Raw genomic sequence first — 19002 nt, forward strand, 5'->3', positions numbered from 1 at the left:
AGGTAATATCTTTTATTGCACCAACTTCTGTGGATAGAAGGGAAAAGCTTATGAGATACACAGAGCTCTAAGATGTGACAAGATCAGTGAAATTCAAAAACTTGTCCCATTCACCAACAGATGTTGGTCCAATAGAAGATATTTCCTCACCTACCTTGTCTCTCTCAATTTTGCATGGTGTCAGACAAGAATAAAAGAGAGAAAGAACCTTATCGCCACATCTCTGGAAAGAAAATTCCCTTCAAGAGGAGCAAAGCCTCCCACACTAGCTACATTCTTGGTTTCAACCTTGAATATTTGCAAGGTTTCAGTAAATTCAGAGGTCAGTTTCTCCAGGAAGTACCTCATTTCAATGGAAATCCAATAGGCTACGGTGCATAATTTACAGACTAAATTGCTCTAATCAAGGGGGTCAAGGCAAATGCTGGGAAAGTCACCCTAACTGAGAACACACCTGAAAATTGATCTATCGGTTGATTCAATCTTGCCCCAATGTTGTTAACTAGGTTTCCTGCTGTTGCCAAGCAACGATAACAGTTTGCTGCACTGATGCACATTAGGCATTAAATACCCTCACACTTTGTTTTTGCACACGAGGAACAGCCAGGAGAGAAAAGAACAAGACCACGTCCCCCTCCGAGATGTACTGTCTGAGCATTTGTTTGACTACAAAGTGCACCTGTCAGGAGAAAAACGACACACAACATATGTTGGAGAAGAACGCCTTGTCAAGCCAGTTTTTGGTTCAGATGTTCCCCCAAGAAAGGGTCAGATCCCCACGTGAGCTGAGTGGATTGAGATGCTATAAATCCACTGCATTCTGGGTATCCAGAGGTGAAGCTCTTGGTAGGTTCAACTGTTCCACACCAGTTCACCAGACCAGCTCTTCCAGACTCTGACTACACAATGCAAAGTCCGGACCAGACCCTACGCCTCTCGGAAAGCCTGGCCTTGGGATTCAGAGACAAAGCCCAATCCCGGCATCCGGCTTTATGTCTGAATGGGACTCTCATGGGTCAGTATTATTCCTCATGAGTAAGTCACAGAATCGGGCCCTAATTGGTCAGAGTCGGATTAATCTTTCGTGGGCCCCGCCCCCCGCTGCACCCCCGCTTGGCCTCTTCCGCTCGGACCCTGCCTGCCGCTTTCCCCTGGGGGAACGAGGGCAGAGAGGGGCCTCAGGGTGACGTGTGGGCGGAGCACGGGGAGGGGCCGCAGTCTGAGTGTGGGCCCAGCACCAAGGCGCCATTGTAACCCCAATACTGGTACTGGCATACTGCAGTGAGCAGCCGCACACACATTTTACATGAGAAAATTCAGTTGATGTTGCTACACCACCTTCGTTCTGCCCCTTAATTCCCAGCCCTTTTTTCCTTAGGCACATAGGAATGATATGGACAGTAAAGCAAACGACCCAAACTCATACCCACTCTTGCCTTGTGTATCAGCTGCCTGACCTCAGGCCCTATGCACGGGTCTGGAGAGCATCCGGCCCGACCAGTGCTTAGACTCAGGTAGCTGTCAGGAGGACAAAGTTATATATAGGGCCTGGCGGAATTCAGTATTTCTTATTTCATAACTTCCACGGGTAACATCGATGTTGATTTTTAAGGCTCCCCCCAACTTTTTAATCAATTTAAATTTTCATTGTTGTACATAATTCTGGGTTTATGCCTCCCCCTCCCAATTCTTATCATTTTAAATGGTCAGTTGTGGGAAATTCTGGGGAGGGGTGTCAGACAATCATAATTTGACAGCAAATGTTGAGATTCAAAAAGTTAAAGCAGGGGTAGGCAACCTGTGGCACGCAAGCTGCTTTTCAGTGGCACTCGGGTCCTGGCCTGTCCGAGGGGCTCTGCATTTAATTTAATTTTAAATGAAGCTTCTTAAACATTTTAAAAACCTTATTTACTTTACATACAACAATAGTTTAGTTATATATTATCGACTTATAGAAAGAGACCTTCTAAAAATGTTAAAATGTATGACTGGCACGCGAAACCTTAAATCAGAGTGAATAAATGAAGACTCGGCACAGCACTTCTGAAAGGTTGCCGACCCCTGCACTAGAGATAGTGAGGCACTCAGGTTCTCCACGTAAATACCTGAGATAGAGGATGGAGATGGGATAGAAAGAAAGAGAGAGAGAGAGAGAGAGAGAGAGAGAGATCCTAACGAGCAAACATCAGTGAGGATCGCTACAAAGGCTAATTTCATCAGTCCACAGAGAACAACTCACAAGTAGACTCTCCTGCTCTGGACATGCCAATGTCTTGTACTTGTCAACCTAACAATATTTTGGCATCACAGCGACGGATGATCTAGCTCACAGTCCCTCCAGTGCGGCCACCAGGGGGTTTCCCTGTGGTCAGGGCAGTTGCCTGGGCCCCTCCAAGTTCCCTGTAATCTGCGTGGCCGCGCAGCAGCCTATTTAGCGCCATGCAGGTGCTCAGGGAACCCTCCCCCGACCCCAATCTAGCCCAGCCCCCAACCTGCCACAGCCAGGACACCCTGCCACCGGCCCCAACTCTGCTGCAGCCCGGCCCGCCCGTGGCTGGGGTGGCACAGCTGGAGCAGTGCAGCCTGGGCCGGCCCCAGGCGCAAGCCGGGCACCCCTCCCCTGGCCCGAACCCAGCCCAGACCTGCTGGGGCGAAGGAGCACCTATCCTGCAGCCCCAGCCCTGGAGTTGCTGCAGTGGGGAGAGGCACCTTTCCCCCCAGCCCAGGTGCTGCTGAGGGAGAGCTGGGAGGGGTCCTCTCTCCCTGCCATTGCCCTGGAGCACCCTCCTGCATCCCAAACCCCTCATCCCCGGCCCCACCCCAGATCCCACACCCCCAGCTGGAGCCCTCACCCCCTGCACCCAAATCCTCTGCCCCAGCCCTGAGCCCCCTCCCACACTCTAAACCTCTCGGCCCCGCCCCCATCCCATGAATTTTGTTCTGTGCACCATGTGAAGGTGATGTGTCACACGTCACCTCCATATTGGGGCATGTAACAAAATTCATTCCTCACACGGGTGGGAAAATTAGAGGGAACGCTGCCCCTCCTCCCTGGTCCTGCATGCGCCACCTCTCTGGAGACACAGGTGGGACAACGCTTAGGGAGCAAGGTGAGGGGGCGAGGGGGGGGGTGAGGAGGCGGGTGGCGAGGTGAGTGGTGGGGGAGTAAGGGGGCGAGCGGGGAGCCAGCAGGGGAGTGAGGAGGCGGGCGGGGGGGGGGGTCTGGCTGCAGGCAGAGGAGGTGTGGAGGCGGGCGGGTGGGTCTGGCTGCAGGCGGAGGAGGTGTGAGGAGGTGAGCAGTGGGGATCAGGGGGGTGAGGAGGCGGGCGGGTGGGTCTGGCTGCAGGCGGAGGAGGTGTGAGGAGGTGAGCAGTGGGGGTCGGGGGGTGAGGAGGCGGGCGGGGGGGTCTGGCTGCAGGCGGGGGAGGTGTGAAGAGGTGAGCAGTGGGGGTCAGGGGGGTGAGGAGGTGAGCAGTGGGGGTCAGGGGGGTGAGGAGGCGCGCGTGGGGGGACTGGCTGCAGGCGGGGGAGGTGTGAGGAGGTGAGCAGTGGGGGTCAGGGGGGTGAGGAGCCGGGCGGGGGGGTCTGGCTGCAGGCGGAGGAGGTGTGAGGAGGTGAGCAGTGGGGGTCAGGGGGGTGAGGAGGTGAGCAGGGGGGGTCAGGGGGGTGAGGAGGTGAGCAGTGGGGGTCAGGGGGGTGAGGAGCCGGGCGGGGGGGTCTGGCTGCAGGCGGAGGAGGTGTGAGGAGGTGAGCAGTGGGGGTCAGGGGGGTGAGGAGGCGGGCGGGGGGGGTCTGGCTGCAGGCGCAGGAGGTGTGAGGAGATGAGCAGTGGGGGCCAGGGGGTGAGGAGGCGGGCGGGGGGGGTCTGGCTGCAGGCGCAGGAGGTGTGAGGAGCTGAGCAGTGGGGGTCGGGGGGTGAGGAGGCGGGCGGGGGGGTCTGGCTGCAGGCGGAGGAGGGGTGAGGAGGTGAGCAGTGGGGGTCAGGGGGGTGAGGAGGCGGGCGGGGGGGTCTGGCTGCGGGCGGGGGAGGTGTGAGGAGGTGAGCAGTGGGGGTTAGGGGGGTGAGGAGGTGAGCAGTGGAGGTCAGGGGGGTGAGGAGGCGGGCGGGGGGGGTCTGGCTGCAGGTGGAGGAGGTGTGAGGAGCTGAGCAGTGGGGGTCGGAGGGTGAGGAGGCGGGCGGGGGGCTCTGGCTGCAGGCGGAGGAGGGGTGAGGAGGTGAGCAGTGTCGGTCAGGGGGGTGAGGAGGCGGGCGGGGGGGTCTGGCTGCAGGCGGAGGAGGTGTGAGGAGGTGAGCAGTGGGGGTCAGGGGGGTGAGGAGGTGGGCGGGGGGGTCTGGCTGCAGGCGGAGGAGGTGTGAGGAGGTGAGCAGAGGGGGTCAGGGGGGTGAGGAACTGAGCAGTGGGGGTCAGGGGGGTGAGGAGGCGGGCGGGGGGGTCTGGCTGCAGGCGGAGGAGGTGTGAGGAGCTGAGCAGTGGGGGTCAGGGGGGTGAGGAGGCGGGCGGGGGGGTCTGGCTGCAGGCGGAGGAGGTGTGAGGAGGTGAGCAGTGGGGGTCAGGGGGGTGAGGAGGCGGGCGGGGGGGTCGGGCTGCTGGGGGAGGAGGTGTGAGGAGCTGAGCAGTGGGGGTCGGGGGGTGAGGAGGCGGGCGGGGGGGGTCTGGCTGCAGGTGGAGGAGGTGTGAGGAGCTGAGCAGTGGGGGTCGGGGGGTGAGGAGGCGGGCGGGGGGCTCTGGCTGCGGGCGGGGGAGGTGTGACGAGGTGAGCAGTGGGGGTCAGGGGGGAGAGGAGGTGAGCAGTGGGGGTCAGGGGGGTGAGGAGGCGGGCGGGGGGCTCTGGCTGCAGGCGGGGGAGGTGTGAAGAGGTGAGCAGTGGGGGTCAGAGCGGTGAGGAGGTGAGCAGTGGGGGTCAGGGGGGTGAGGAGGCGGGCGGGGGGGTCTGGCTGCGGGCGGGGGAGGTGTGAGGAGGTGAGCAGTGGGGGTCAGGGGGGTGAGGAGGTGAGCAGTGGGGGTCAGGGGGGTGAGGAGGCGGCCGGGGGGGTCTGGCTGCGGGCAGGGGAGGTGTGAGGAGGTGAGCAGTGGGGGTCAGGGGGGTGAGGAGGCGAGCAGTGGGGGTCAGGGGGGTGAGGAGGCGGGCGGGGGAGGTGTGAGGAGGTGAGCAGTGGGGGTCAGGGGGGTGAGGAGGTGAGCAGTGGGGTTCAGGGGGGTGAGGAGGCGAGCAGCAAGGCGAGTGGCAGGGGAGCCTGCTGGGGAGTAAGGCAGCAAGCGGCGAGCCATGGCGAGCAGGGATTCTCGCGGTGGGCAGAGGGGTGAGGAGGTGAATGGTGGGTGGGGGACTGAGGAGGGACACAGGAGGCTAGCGGGGGATCAGGAGGTGAGCAGGGGGTGCATGGGCAGTGGGTGAAGCCCTCTCTTTGGGGAGGCTAGCCTGACTCCACCCCACCCCAACCCCTGGGAGCCGGAGCCCCGAGACCCGTCTGCCCCCACTGCGGCTGGAGCCACGAGCGCCCACCCACCCCCTTGCCTGGAGGAGCCCCAGGCGGCCGAAGCCCCAAGTGCTCCCCACACACACACACCTGCCCAAAGGCGCCCCGGGCTGGCTGGAGCCCAGAGTCCCCACCCCCCGGCAAGAGGAGCTCAGGACCGGCCAAGGCCCCCAGCCTCACCACTTGTCCGGAGGAGCCCCGGGCCAGCTGCTGCCACAGCCGGGTCTCCCCTCCCCAGACCCAAGCCGCTCAGAGACGTTTTTCATTACTATTTGGATTTCTATTATGTCAAAGCATTTTTAAATTTACTTCAGAATTGTTGTACAATCACTTTTACCAAAAAAGCAAAAGAAACAATAAAAAAAACAAGCCAAGAACATGCACAGCACTTTACTTGTGTTTCTGTTCTAAGTCCAGTAAAGAATAGAGACAATTGTGCTTTATTCTTATTACTGAGTCTGCAAAAAAAACCCAACGCCTTCCATAAATAAATGACAATGATTTGGATGTATATATGTGCATATTACTTTATTCATTTAAGAAAAATAAATAATTTTCAGAAAAAAAGTGTCAGTGCAGCCACCCGCAAGAGTTGGTGGCCACACTCTGAGGCCACCAAAAAATTTGTTGCGAGAACCCCTGACTAGCTACTAAGGGTTGGGCAGAGAGCTGAAGCTAAATTCAAGAGGAGCTCTGTCAGCAGACACACCCACAGGCTTAAGCCTCAGCTTTTGAATAACCCCGTGTAATTATTTCATCTCACACAGTCCTGGACATCCTTGCTCGAAACCTACTTTCAAGATTTTACAATGATGTTTATTTTGTGCAAGGAATTGTTACTTCTTAAAAGCTTTTATCAGAACGGCCCTATTGGGTCAGACCAAAGGTCCATCTACCCCAGTCTCTTGTCTGCCGACAGTGGCCAATGCCAGGTGCCCCAGAGGGAATGAACACAACAGGGAATCATCAAGTGATCCATCCCCTGTCGCCCATTCCCAGCTTCTGGCAAACACAGGCTAGGGACACCATCCCTGCCCATCCTGGCTAATAGCCATTGATGCACCTGTCCTCCATGAATTTATCTAGTTCTTTTTTGAACCCTGTTATAGTCTTGGCCTTCACAACATCCTCTGGCAAAGAGTTCCACAGTTTGACTGTATGTTGGGTGAAGAAATACTTCCTCTCGTTTGTTTTAAACCTGCTGCCCATTAATTTCATTGGGTGACCCCTGGTTCTTGTGTTATGCGAAGGCGTAAATAACACTTCCTTAGTTACTTTCTCCACACCAGTCATGATTTTATAGACCTGTCATACACCCACCAACCTCTCTCACGTGGCAAATGAGATCGCGTACGAAAAGCCTGAGGAGATTTTCCTGCCTTTAAAGAGCAGATTGCTCCCTTGCCATTAAGTGACCTGCCTCAACACCAGAAGAATAAACAAATAAAGCAGAGAATGGATGGGCCACCCTAGTATAACCGTCCATCCCTACTGATCCCCAATTGTAATGAAGTCATGGAGTCAGCCCTGCATTCCCCAGAGTTTCAGAGGGGACGCAGGGGTTCAAGGAACGTTGATTCACAGGTGGGAGAAAACCTCAGTGTTGTGGGAGGGTTGGGATGGTTTAATACTGTTTCCCTCTCCCCCTCATCACCATTCCCCTCTGAAAGCCAAATGAACAAAATATCCAAACAGCCATGAGAAATGCCACAAGCCTCTTTGGCCCCACCCTCCAATGCTAGAGCTGTGTTTTGAGCCCTGTGTATGAAAGAAACCAGGATGCAGATTTTCGTTAGCAAATGTCACGACCCAAGACCTGATTTCTGGTCTCCTCCCATACAACTCTCTACCTTCAGTCACTCATCCGCTGTCCAGTCCTGAACATGGAGGTGAGTACAGACTGTGCGAAGCAGAGGCAAGAGATGCTGAGGTCAGGAATGGCACAAAAAATAAATTTGGCCCCATTTTCTGCAAGTTTTAGGCAACTCTGCTAATTTTCCTAGCTGAGTTTTAGCAGTAAATTGATATTCTAATACAGACAGATCTTTCATACACTCCATGCAAGCCATGTGGAGCATTACGCAAGGAGGAATCTGACTGGTCGGCAAAGGACCTGGCTACCTACCAAAGCCATAGAGGTCAGGACTCATTAGAGCTTATTTACCTTTCTGCCTGGCCTCACGCCCCAGAACAGATATAAAAATGCAAGGCGGTTATAGCTTTGTAAAGTGTCCACTGTAAAATATACCCAGGTCACTACGCCCGCACAGACGAATCATTAAAATTATCCTGGTCTTATGATCTAGATAGACCAGCCTCTCTCAAAAGATAACCAATTATTACTATCATTATTTATTATTTATTTTGCAATACTGCCATATAAATAAGACACCAAATAAAAACAAAACACCAATTAAAATCTTGAATTCTTAATACACTGAGTAGGGAGGGAATACCAGAAATAAATTGAAAGAAAAAAAAATGTAGAAACAGAGCAGCAGAAAAAACAGCTTTCACTTTTGTTGACTTGCCAGGACCCACCATATTCTGCGCATGTTGAAAACATCAATACCTGAAGCGGTTAGGCAAATAGTTTAGTTATTTGTGAGGTCAGACACTCTTTCGGGGGGGGGGGAGGGCGGCTTCAAATTCAGGGCCTCACTGGTAAAAATCAACAGAATTTAAAAATTAGAGCTTTCTTTTAAAATGTGCTTATCTGCAATTCTGGCTACAGATCTGTCCTACATTAACGACTTCAAGATCTTAAGAGAGAAGCTTTTTTTGTTTTTTAAAGCAATTCAGTTCACTGTTGAAGAGAACAGAACAGCTGATGCGTACTGACTGGAATGGAATTTTTCCACCGGCTGCGTATCAAAGCTGGAGCAGGCCAATACGGTCGAACCTGAGAGTTACGAACACATTGGGGATGGAGGTAACTGAACAAAATGTTCTGGTTCTTTCAAAAGTTTACAACTGAACATTGACTTAACACAGCTTTGAAACTGTACTTTGCAGAAGAAAAATGCTGCTTTCCCTTAATATTTTTAGTACTTTACCTTTAACACAGCACTGTTCTGTATTTGTTGTTTTTTGTCTCTTCTGCTGCCTGATTGTGTACTTCCAGTTCCAAATGAGGCGCGTGGTCGACTGGTCAGTTCGTAACTCTGGTGTGCTGAACTCTGAGGCTCTACCACAACCGTAAACAAACAATGCAGAAAAAAAAAATCTCTCCCCCTCTAAAAAGCACAAGCCATTGCTCATCACTCACTCCAGACAATCAGATGTCGAACTCTTCAAACAATTTTTGGCATTTTGTTGTGCCGTTAACAGCAAAGAGAAATAGTTCATTAGCAGATTTGTTCCCTAAGCAGATTTAACGCTGCCCCACTCACTCATTCGCTCCCGTGACGGCAGGCGCAAGGTGCAAGAGGGGAAGCTGCAGACGCTGATGGGGCTGAGCATAGACCCCAGGCCAGGACTCTGCTCTGCCAGGGCAGGACTGGAGCCTTCCCTGCACCTGGCGCCTGCAGCGATCAGGTGTCACCAGGCCTGTGGCCGCACAGGGAGCCCCCTGCAGTCCCGCTGTTATGCAAGTGAGTGAGCAGGGCAGAGCAGAGCCCCCCAGCCAGGACTGGTAGGAAATGAACCATGAGGAGCCCCCCGGCTGCTGAATGGTTCCTGCCCTCTTGATTATCCCAACTCCCAACTCCCCCCACACTATTCAGCTTATCAGGAGTATAAGACAAGAGACAACAGATGGACACAGCCAGACGGGGAGAGACGATAGTGGTCAGCAAGACAAGCTATGGTCTCAACACACCAGTAACCCAGCCGTGATGACCGCTCAGTGCCAGCTCCACAGCCGTGCTACGGTACTGACAGAGGTCCCCGAACTGTGGGAATGTTTGGGGGGGGGGGGCGGGGAGGGAGCATCACCCAGCCTCGCTCCACTCCCAGCTCTGCTCCAGCCCTGCCCCCAGCCTCAGTCCCCAGCCGCAGTCTGGCCATGGTTCCACACCCTGCCTTGGCCCCTGTCCGGCTCAGGGGCGGGGGGCACACAGGAGGCACAGACGGGGGCGAGCAACCCTGAAAAGTTTGGGGACCACTGGTGTATATGGGCTCAATCACAGATTGGAAGAAACTTGATTTGACTGGTCATAACTAATGTAACATACGAATGACGGTTTTACATTTTTACGTGGTGCCACAGAGGAGCCCGAATGGAAGCAAATTAATTTAACAGCACAGGGGGACTTCTTACAACCATGAGTGGTTGGCAGAAGTCTGTCATGTACGTACATGTGTGAGACAGGGAGCGCGCGCAGGTGTAAACAAAGTAACCAGTCCACCTAAAAGCACGACCAAGGTCAATAACGCAGGGCGCATTCAATTCTTTCAGTGCATTACAAGCCAGTTTGCTTTTTACAAAATAAAAGCAGAGATGCTTCCATAAAACCCAACACGATACTGATGCTTCAAGCGGCCCCGCACTATTTAATGATGAGCTCCACCCCCCCCCCTTTACCCACATTCAGCCGTTACTTGCAACACAAACACTGTCCAAGCTAGCAAATGGGGAAGGGAACGCTGGGATCCAGTTAATTCAACTGCTCATTTCAAGCAACGCTTTAGGAGTGTGCCCAAGTTGCACGTTTTGCAGTTTTTCCATATTTTATCACTGCCGTTCTCTAGCCATTTATATTTTCGTAAGCCTCTGTTTCTAACCGGCTCAGAGCGGGACCTGGTCAGCATGGTCCCTTAGCCGGTGCCTAACACAGATGTCAAGTTCAAATTCATGAGGTTTTTTTGTTTGAATGTGAGCTAACCAGGGTGGCACCTCTCCCCGCCTCCCACCCCCTCAAATCTCTGCCACGTGCCAAACACAATGACCCTGCGGACTGCCCCTCCAGGAACGCAGGCTTGCATTCCAGAGGCACTCTCCAGCCATCCCCATGGCTGCAGCAGGGAAAAGCAAAGACCCAGGCGACCAGCCAAATCCTGGAATTACAATGCAATATTTGGGAGGACCAGGGTAGCTGGCTTCGCAGCCTTAGCGATCAGGAGTCAGAAAAATGCAGTTACGGTACAAGGGCAGCTGTGCATATTTCTCTTTCAAGAGGACACGATCTCCTAGCTGTTCTTAGCCAGATTTTCTGGCTTTGTTCTACATATAAAGTCAGAATGGCCCAACAGTCAAAACAGTGCTCATTAGCCAGGCGCACTGAACTCTAAGCAACTCAAATTCCTGCACGCTAGCCACCTTAAACATGGGAATGCAAACAGACCCATTTTCCTGTTCTGTTTTGCGTTTACAACAGGTCACAAATTTTTAATGTTCTTCGGAAGGGTTTTCAATTCAACGGACCTTTTGGGGCTGGTTCTGTTTCAGATAACAAGTAAACCATCTACATTAATTTCCAACACTACGCAGCCCTGCAGATCAGTTATTTAACCCAGCCACCAATGTACACGCATTCCCTTAATCTGAAACTGACTGATCAATCTGCCTCAAACATGGGGGAGTCAAAAGCTAATGAAAAAAAATCCCCCTGGGGCAAAGACACCACCAGATCGGAATAGTTTTATTAGACCTAAACCATGCGAAATTGGAAGCTCTTTAGCTGTTTAATTCTAATACTTTTGACTCTATGAAACATTAACTGTATAAATAATCAAATCCTTCACGTGACTGAGCCGTATGAACAATCTGGGGCCAATAACTCCGAGGTTAATGAAGGGAGTCGTCTTTGGGCTCAAGGATTTTCCTAGCTCTGAAGCCCCGCAAACATCAGAACAAAGGCATCCGCTTTCCCTCCAAGGGCTTCAAAGGAAAAGCTTTGACTCTCTCCGGGTAGACCACATCAAGACAGCTCACAGACATTCTAATGCTACATTTCTCACAGTGCAATCTGCTTCAGAGCCACATGGAGACACCAGCTAGAGTACGGTAGTGTCTCTGGCAAATCAGCTGGGTTTCAGTGCAGACTACAATAAAGAAATAGCCACAACACAACAATCAGCCACCACCGTTGTCCGTGAGTTGGCTGGCATTGGTGCCAAGGACCAAAAGATCCACAGAGACTGAGCTTCCCTCCCATCCACAACCATCTATGTCATGGTGAAGCACTTTAGATGAAGAGTGACGCAGCTCCATTTCTTGTGCGGTACCAGTCTCGTGGAGAAGGGCTTCCACCATTAGGGCTCCCAGCCTGGTACCTTCCACCAACTTACACCGTTACACAACCAGTACATGGTGTGCGCGCACACACACCCTGGCCTGAATCTGCGACTATTCTGGTGCATTGCGCTGAAAACACAGAGCACTCCCTGTTCTGTTAACACCTACAGCGTGTCGCACAAACGCAAGTCAGCAGCCAGCCAGCCAGGACGGATTTCACTGCTTCCGAAAGGCAGCCTCGTCTAGCGAACCGAGCTCGGGTGAAGAAACCACGAATGTCCGTGTTCTAATCTTGGCTCTGTCACTCACTGACTTGTTCTGCAGCCATACGCTGAGCGCCCTGATTTCCAGAGGTGCTGAGCATGTCCCATGAGTTCAGATGGAATTGTGAGTACTCAGCGCCTCTGAAATTAAGCCTGTTCCCTCTGTGCTTCAGTCTCCCAGGCTACAAAATGGGGTAACACCACTGACCTAGTTCACAAGGCTGCTTAAAGATCGGGTCTGTGACGTGCCTTGAAGATTCATAGATTCCAAGGCCAGAAGGAACCACTGTGATCATCTAGTCTGACCTCCCATATAACACAGGCCAGAGAACTGCCCCCAAATAATTCCTTGAGCAGAGCTTTCAGAAAAACATCCCATCTTGATCAGGGCCGGCTCTAGAGTTTTTGCCGCCCCAAGCAGCGCACTGAATTGCCGCCCTGGGCTGGGGGGGGGCAGTCCGTGCGCCCTTAGGGCGGCAGGCGTGTCTAAAGGGCTCTGGGCTCCCCCTGCGGGGAGCCCAGAGCCTTTTAAATCCCAGCCGCGGCTGGGAATCAGAAGGCTCCGGGCTGCCCGCGGCGGCGGGGAGCCCAGAGCCTTTTAACTCCCAGCTGCGGCCGGGAATCAGAAGGCTCCGGGCTGCCCGCCGCGGCAGGGAGCCCAGAGCCTTTTAACTCCCAGCCGCGGCTGGGAATCAGAGGGCTCCGGGCTCCCCGCCGCGGCGGGCAGCCCAGAGCCTTTTAACTCCCAGCCGCGGCTAGGATTTGCTGGGGCGGGGCGGCGCTCTGGCGGTTGCGGGTCAGCGGCTCCGGTGGACCTCCCGCAGGCATGCCTGCGGGAGGTCCACCGGGGCCCTCTGCCGCCCTCCCCAGGATGCCGCCCCAAGCGGGTGCTTGGCCCGCTGGTGCCTAGAGCCGGCCCTGATCTTGATGTAAAAATAATCAGTGATGGAGAATCCACCCTGAGCTTGGGTAAATTGTTCCCATGGTTAATTACACTTACTGTCAAAAATGTACGCCTTACTTCCAGTCTGTTTGTCTAACTTCAGCTCCCAGCCACTGGACCCTGTTAGACCTTCCTCTGCTAGACTGCAGAGCCCGTTATTAGATATTTGTTCCCCATGTAGACAGTTATAAACTGTGACCAAGTTACCCCGTAACCTTCTCTTCGTTAAGCCAAATAGACTGAGCTTTTTGAGTCTATCGCTAGAAGGGATGCTTTCTAATTCTCTGATCATTCTCGAGGCTCTTCTCTGAACCCTCTCCAATTTATCAACATCCTTCTTGAACTGCAGGCACCAGAACTGTGTACACAATTCCAGCAGCAGTCACCCCAATGCCAAATACAATAACCTCTCTCCTCCTACTCAAGATTCCCCTGTTTATGCATCCCAGGATGGCATTAGCTCTTTTACTCACAGCATCACACTGGCAGCTCACATTCAGCTAATTACCCACGACCCTCAAATCTTTTTCCGAGTCGCTACTTCCCAGGACAGAGTCCCCATCCTGGCAGCATGGCTTCCATTCTTTGTTCCCGGACATTTACATTTAGCTGTATTAAAACACATGCTGTTTGCTCGTGCCAAACGATGATACTGAGCTCCTTTGCCAAGCACCTTGAGAGCTACTGATGAGAAGAGCTAAGATTCATTATTGGAGCCAGTCAAAATATTGTCATCGAAAAGAATTTTGACCAAAATGGCTTTTTGTTGCAAACAAAATATTTCTTTTTTTTTTTTTTTTTAATTATTTTTTCCTGGTTTTGGACAACAAACCAGAAATTGAAAATTGGAGAAAAAAAATGGTTTCTAAAATATATCCAGTTTTGGTTTAAAAAAAATAAATCAGGTTTTTGGAAATTGCAAATTTGTCCTGAAAACAGTTTTGGAAACCAAAACTGTTTCGTCGTTTGATTTCATTTTTTGGTTGAAAAACCAAAACGTTTTCAATGGAAATTTTCTGCAAAAATGCAAAAAAAACAAATTGTTTGAAATTTCCCTTGAAAAAACAATTGGTATTTTTCGACTGGCTCTGGTATCAACTTGCTTCCTAATGAACATCTATTATTGTCATCACAAAATAGCCAGAAAACCTGACACAATGAGATCAGGACTGAGGTGTATTAGCACAGCAGTCCACTCTGGGGTCTGTGAGTGCAGGCGGGTGGCGGAGGCTGAATATGTTTTGTCCAACACCTGTCTCCATTATGTTGGGCTCAAGAACAAGCCTGCCCCTATCCTGGCAATGTAGGGGTCCATGAATGTGGCAGTGTCATCTTGTGATCACTGCATGTATCTAGGAAAAAGTGCCGAGAAGGAAGTAGGCTAGAGACCCTCGGCGACTCAAAAAGGAGACACTGCCTCTGGTTTTATCCATTACCTTGTTGATTTAGTAGTTAAACCAAAGCATTTCTAAAGCCCAAGACTCGCTGCACCATCAAGAATACAACACTCCGCCCCAGTCATGCTCTCAGGAGCAGGATGCAAACCAGGCCTTGCAGGAGAGGGGGAAAATACAATTTCTCCATGGCTGTGTCTGAAACGTTTCTAGATTCAGCACAGTCAGTCTCAGACCTTTGCTGCTCTGCTCTAATTAATAAAGTACAGTGGCACGCTGGAACAGTACAAAATATTGCTCGAAAACAGTAGCTGAATGGGGCTTTTTCTCACAGGCCCAGGTGACTTGGGAGGACCTGGCTGGTTTTTAGGTGACTGCCCTGCCTAGGAGACACGCTTGGATTGCGCAACAGAAGAAAGCTGGCTTTGTGATACTGAGGCACATCTGCCTTTGTGCCTACGGTCTGACCTGGAATGTCCCATCAATTCATTCCCTATATTAAGGAGTACGAGAGACTGTGAAAAACAGCTGCAGCTGTCTTCATATTTTTCATATTGACGTCTTCCGGGAACGTCTAATTCAACAGTGGGACTTGTGAGGTAATGACCGCACTAGTCCTTGAATGCCTTACACAAGGGAAAATCCCTCAGCCCTCAAATGGCAGCAAATGCTGGGGCGGTGATTTTGCAGTCAGCTCCACATGGGTGGACCCTTATATGCACATGTGGAGAGAGCCCAACTGACCTCCAGCAGATCTGACTGCAGGTCTGGAGCCTGTGCGCGGTATGGCTGGATGCGGTTTCCTTTATATTCCAACTGCCTCTCTTTCTATTTCGTAACGTACCAATAAACACGGAATACGATCTCTGAGCGAGCACTGAACCCAGCAGGCAAGAGAAGACTCAGATGAGTTGCCACAACTGGATTCTCTGATCATCTGCTACAGGTGGCTGCTGCAGCATGCTAGATGGGAGAGAAGACGGGGAAGAGAAGCCTGCACTAGTTGCTACCTCTACTGGGCCTGTTCTGTGGCTGTGAAGCAGCCATCAGCCTCCAGGGCTGTTTGCTCAGCACCGTTCACCAGCTTTAAATTCCCTGAAAGATACTGCAGAAAAGAAAAAGGCACCTCCCGGCCTGCTGGGCACGGGATCTCATCCTGACCAATTGTGGGGCTGTCTCGATGTTGCCTTTTGTGTGTGTCTGACTGTAGAGACGCAATGTGCATTATTCAGCAGTGGAGAAAGTCTGCCACCATTCCTCCATGCCTGAGCAGATCATTAATGCAGGTCACTCTGCCGTGTCCCAGCAAAGCCAATACTAGATTTCCAAAGTTGGCTCAGAACGATCGAGAACACAATTTTTGGCAGAACTGTGGGTCGAACGCTTTTCCATTTGGCTCCAGCAACTTGAATTTTGAAAAATCCCTTTCAGCTTTTAGGTCAGCATTATAGTGACAGGCATCAATTTAAAAATGTGGAAGGCCAGAGTACTAGATGGTTACATGTACCAAAACCAGATCTCAGCTTGACCTTGGAAGGGGGATGCAAGCAACAGAGTTTTTAAATACTTTTAATTTTTAACTCCTTATTTATAACACCTTCACAGAAGGTAGTGAAGAGATTTTTTTTTGCCCATGTTATGCCGGGGTTTTGCTGTATTACTGATATTTGATCGTCTTGCTCATTGTGGTGGATAATCAGCATGAATAATCTGGCACTGGTGTGACTGCTACTGGAATTGCGTCTGGCTCTAGTGCGCACCATTCAAGAAGGATGTTGATCAGTTGGAGAGGGTTCAGAAAAGAGCCCTGAGAATGAGTAAAGGATTAGAAGCATGCCTGCTAGTGACAGTCTCTAATGGTAAGTCTACACTGCAATATAAGCCCAGGCTTGAGCCCAACCCCCACCTCCATTTACACACAAATCTCAGGCTCAGACCCAGGGTCCTAGAACCCCACAGGAGTAGAGGGTTCGAGACTGAGTCAAACCAGGAACCAGGGTTCTAGCCCTACTGCTTTTCAGTGTAGACGCAGCCCCTCCACCTCCCCACTGACTCGGATCCTGGGAATCAGCCAAAAGTATCCCACAAGCCCATGGGCCAACTTCCTTTGTTCTCTCCATGCCAGGAATTTCCAATTGACTCCAGGGAAATGGAAGTAGCTCCCGAGGTGTAGCGCAGCAGCTTGCTGAGTCAGTGTTGAACCCTTCCCATCGCTGCCTGGCCGCCGAGCTGCAGACATGCCAGCGGCGAGCTTTCTGTGTTTGCAACGAGGACTGACCAGAAGCAACGTTTTGCAAAGCGTGCTGCGTCGTGGCCACGGCAGCACAGCCAGACTTTGGCAAATCTCTGGTGCGAGGCCAGCCACACAGTGGGAGTACAAGGAATGACCATGCACACCAGCATACAGTGAAGAAGCTGGCAGCACTGAAAATTTACTAGACCAGTGCAGGACATAGATTAATGGCTCAAGACTGAGTAGGGCGGCTGTGGAGTTCTGTGTGCTTCCATGGGGCCATAACAGGCTACGCCATGTGGACGCTAATGAATCATCCTGTCGATTTCCTCAGGAATTCTAACCCAATCCAGGGTGCTGATATCACAACTTTTCTAGTACCAGGAACTCCACAGAGGTAGCCAGACTAAAAACTCCTGCACTAGGAGGGCAGATAGTTAGACAAAAAGGACTAGTGCTGTTTCCATTTCCACTGCATAACAAGTAAACAAAATAAAAAGGAAGTATGCACTTATTCCCTTTTCTCCAATCTGGTCCCCACACTCAAATTCTCTTACTCTCTAACAGAAAACTCAACGCTGATTTTATTCCTGGCTTGTGCATCCTGATGAGAAGACGCCTAGACCATCTGCTGTAGATCCTTCACAATGGAGGCGAAAGATTGTACACAGAGACTTCCAGGCAGAATCTAAAGAGGATAACACGTGAGACTCATCTTGGCTTGGCTGTTCAGTTCTTTAATACAGTTTTGGACCCAGCTGTTTTAAATACAGTAACCCAGCTTGTATTTGTTGAAAAACTTACTCTGATTTAAATATCCCTTAGAGCACATCTCTCCCACTAAACACACTCTGCAGAGCTATTGCTCTGTGCTGTAAAAGTCATTCTTGTCGAGTAGAAAACTTGCCTGTATAAAATAAACATTGCTTGTAACCAGGGAGAATGCAGAGATTACTCAAAGGCTGACTCTATTCTCAGTGGCACCATTTTGTATGACGGTAGAAAGGGTTCAAGCAATTCCCCAAACCCTTACAATGAACCCTCTCTCAAAATTCTTACAGGACGCCCGCGGTCGGGGATTGGGAGAGGAGGGTGCCCAAAATGGATCCCTCTCTTACAAAGGACTCTGGGGAAGGAAAGAACAAAAGAACTACCATCCATCACATCTCATACAGGCATTATACCCCTGGGCTCCCTTCCATATGGACCTCTCTATAGATCTCACCCTTGTTGCTTTGAGAGACGGATTGTGCCCAAAGCCTACAAGCTCATCTCTCCTAAGCACACCAGAAGGAGGCTCTGTACCCTTGTGCAAAGACCAACTGGAAGAGGGACTGATGCGTGCTGGATGCAGTGTTTTATAATGATTGCCCTCAGCTCTGTACCAGAGGGAAAAATCAATACATAACATTTAAAAGAAACCTTGCCACATTATTACGTCTAAATCCATATTTCCAGGGGCACTCTTTGCTCCCATATACAATGGGAGCATCATTTGAAAAACAAAAAGCAACTTTCTACTTGATTTTCAGAGGCGCGGTGTGACGTTGCAGTCTATACGGTTTTATAAAAATATGCTAATGTAACTGGAACATGCTTCATGCAAAAGGTCTCTTGTAAGGTATCATTACAAAGCTTATAATCTACTGAGTGTGATCTTCATATTTGTATAAATGTACCACTCTTGTATCTGACACTAGAAATATGAAATATAACTCTGAGGGCCTATTGTAATTATGCAAAGTGTGGGCCATTAATTGTGGTGTGGAATCTTGATGACTCCCATTAACCAGGACAATTGACTGCAGATGGCTCTGTTTTACCACTAGGTCTTCCTGAATAGGTGTGTGCTGGCAAGTGAGCAATGAAGTCTTGCAGTGACATGTGATCATGTCACCTGAACCTTTAACCTTTATACAGGGTAAAATGGATTTATTTAGACCCCATTAGGCATCTGAGTGTTAAAGACAGGAACACTTCTGTGAGCTGCTTTCAGGTAAACCTGCAGCTTTGGGGCAAGTAATTCAGACCCTGGGTCTGTGCTGGAGCAGACGGGAGTGTCTGGCTCAGCAGAACAGGGTGCTGGGGTCCTGAGCTGGCAGGGAAAGCAGGGGTAGAAGCAGTCTGGGCACATCAGGTGGGAGCTCCCAGGGGGGTTCCGTGATCCAACCCGTCACAGTCGCAGCAATTAGGCTTGGCCTCCATCATTCTTTTCTCATCTCTGGGGGGCTGGGGACCAAAGTCTGAGCTGAAGTTTTCCCAAGTCCCAAGCAACAGGAATGTTTCCCGGTGCATCAAGACACAAGGTGGGGGAGCTGATATCTTTTACTGGACCAACTTCTGTCAGGGAGAGAGACACGACAGTCCTAATGCATCTGTCAGAGTGAGATACCACACCAAGCCTTGCTCCCATGAACAGTCTGGCTTCAATGGGCCGATTCATGTCAGTAAGCACTACACCCAGAGTAAATGCTGCTAGAATTGGGCTAAGGAAGCACATTTCCTTACCCAT

The 19002-nt window shown here is 51.3% G+C and overlaps 1 protein-coding gene across 2 annotated transcripts in view; it reads right to left on the reverse strand.

Annotated features, from left to right (window-relative positions):
• ZSWIM5 (zinc finger SWIM-type containing 5) overlaps nt 1-19002 on the reverse strand; it is a 157292-nt gene that overhangs the window by 73633 nt on the left and 64657 nt on the right. Inside the window, exon 1 of one of the 2 annotated variants that reach the window (XM_045025998.1) lies at nt 8536-8755. The exons of the other annotated variant lie outside the window; for it this stretch is intronic. Coding sequence (XP_044881933.1) covers nt 8536-8740 — 205 coding nt within the window. The 5' untranslated portion in view covers nt 8741-8755. Of the gene's footprint in view, nt 1-8535; nt 8756-19002 lie in introns of those variants that run through there. 2 annotated transcript variants of the gene reach the window in all.

This window comes from Mauremys mutica, chromosome 8 (assembly GCF_020497125.1).
Source record: "Mauremys mutica isolate MM-2020 ecotype Southern chromosome 8, ASM2049712v1, whole genome shotgun sequence".
Classification (NCBI taxonomy): Eukaryota; Metazoa; Chordata; order Testudines; family Geoemydidae; genus Mauremys; species Mauremys mutica.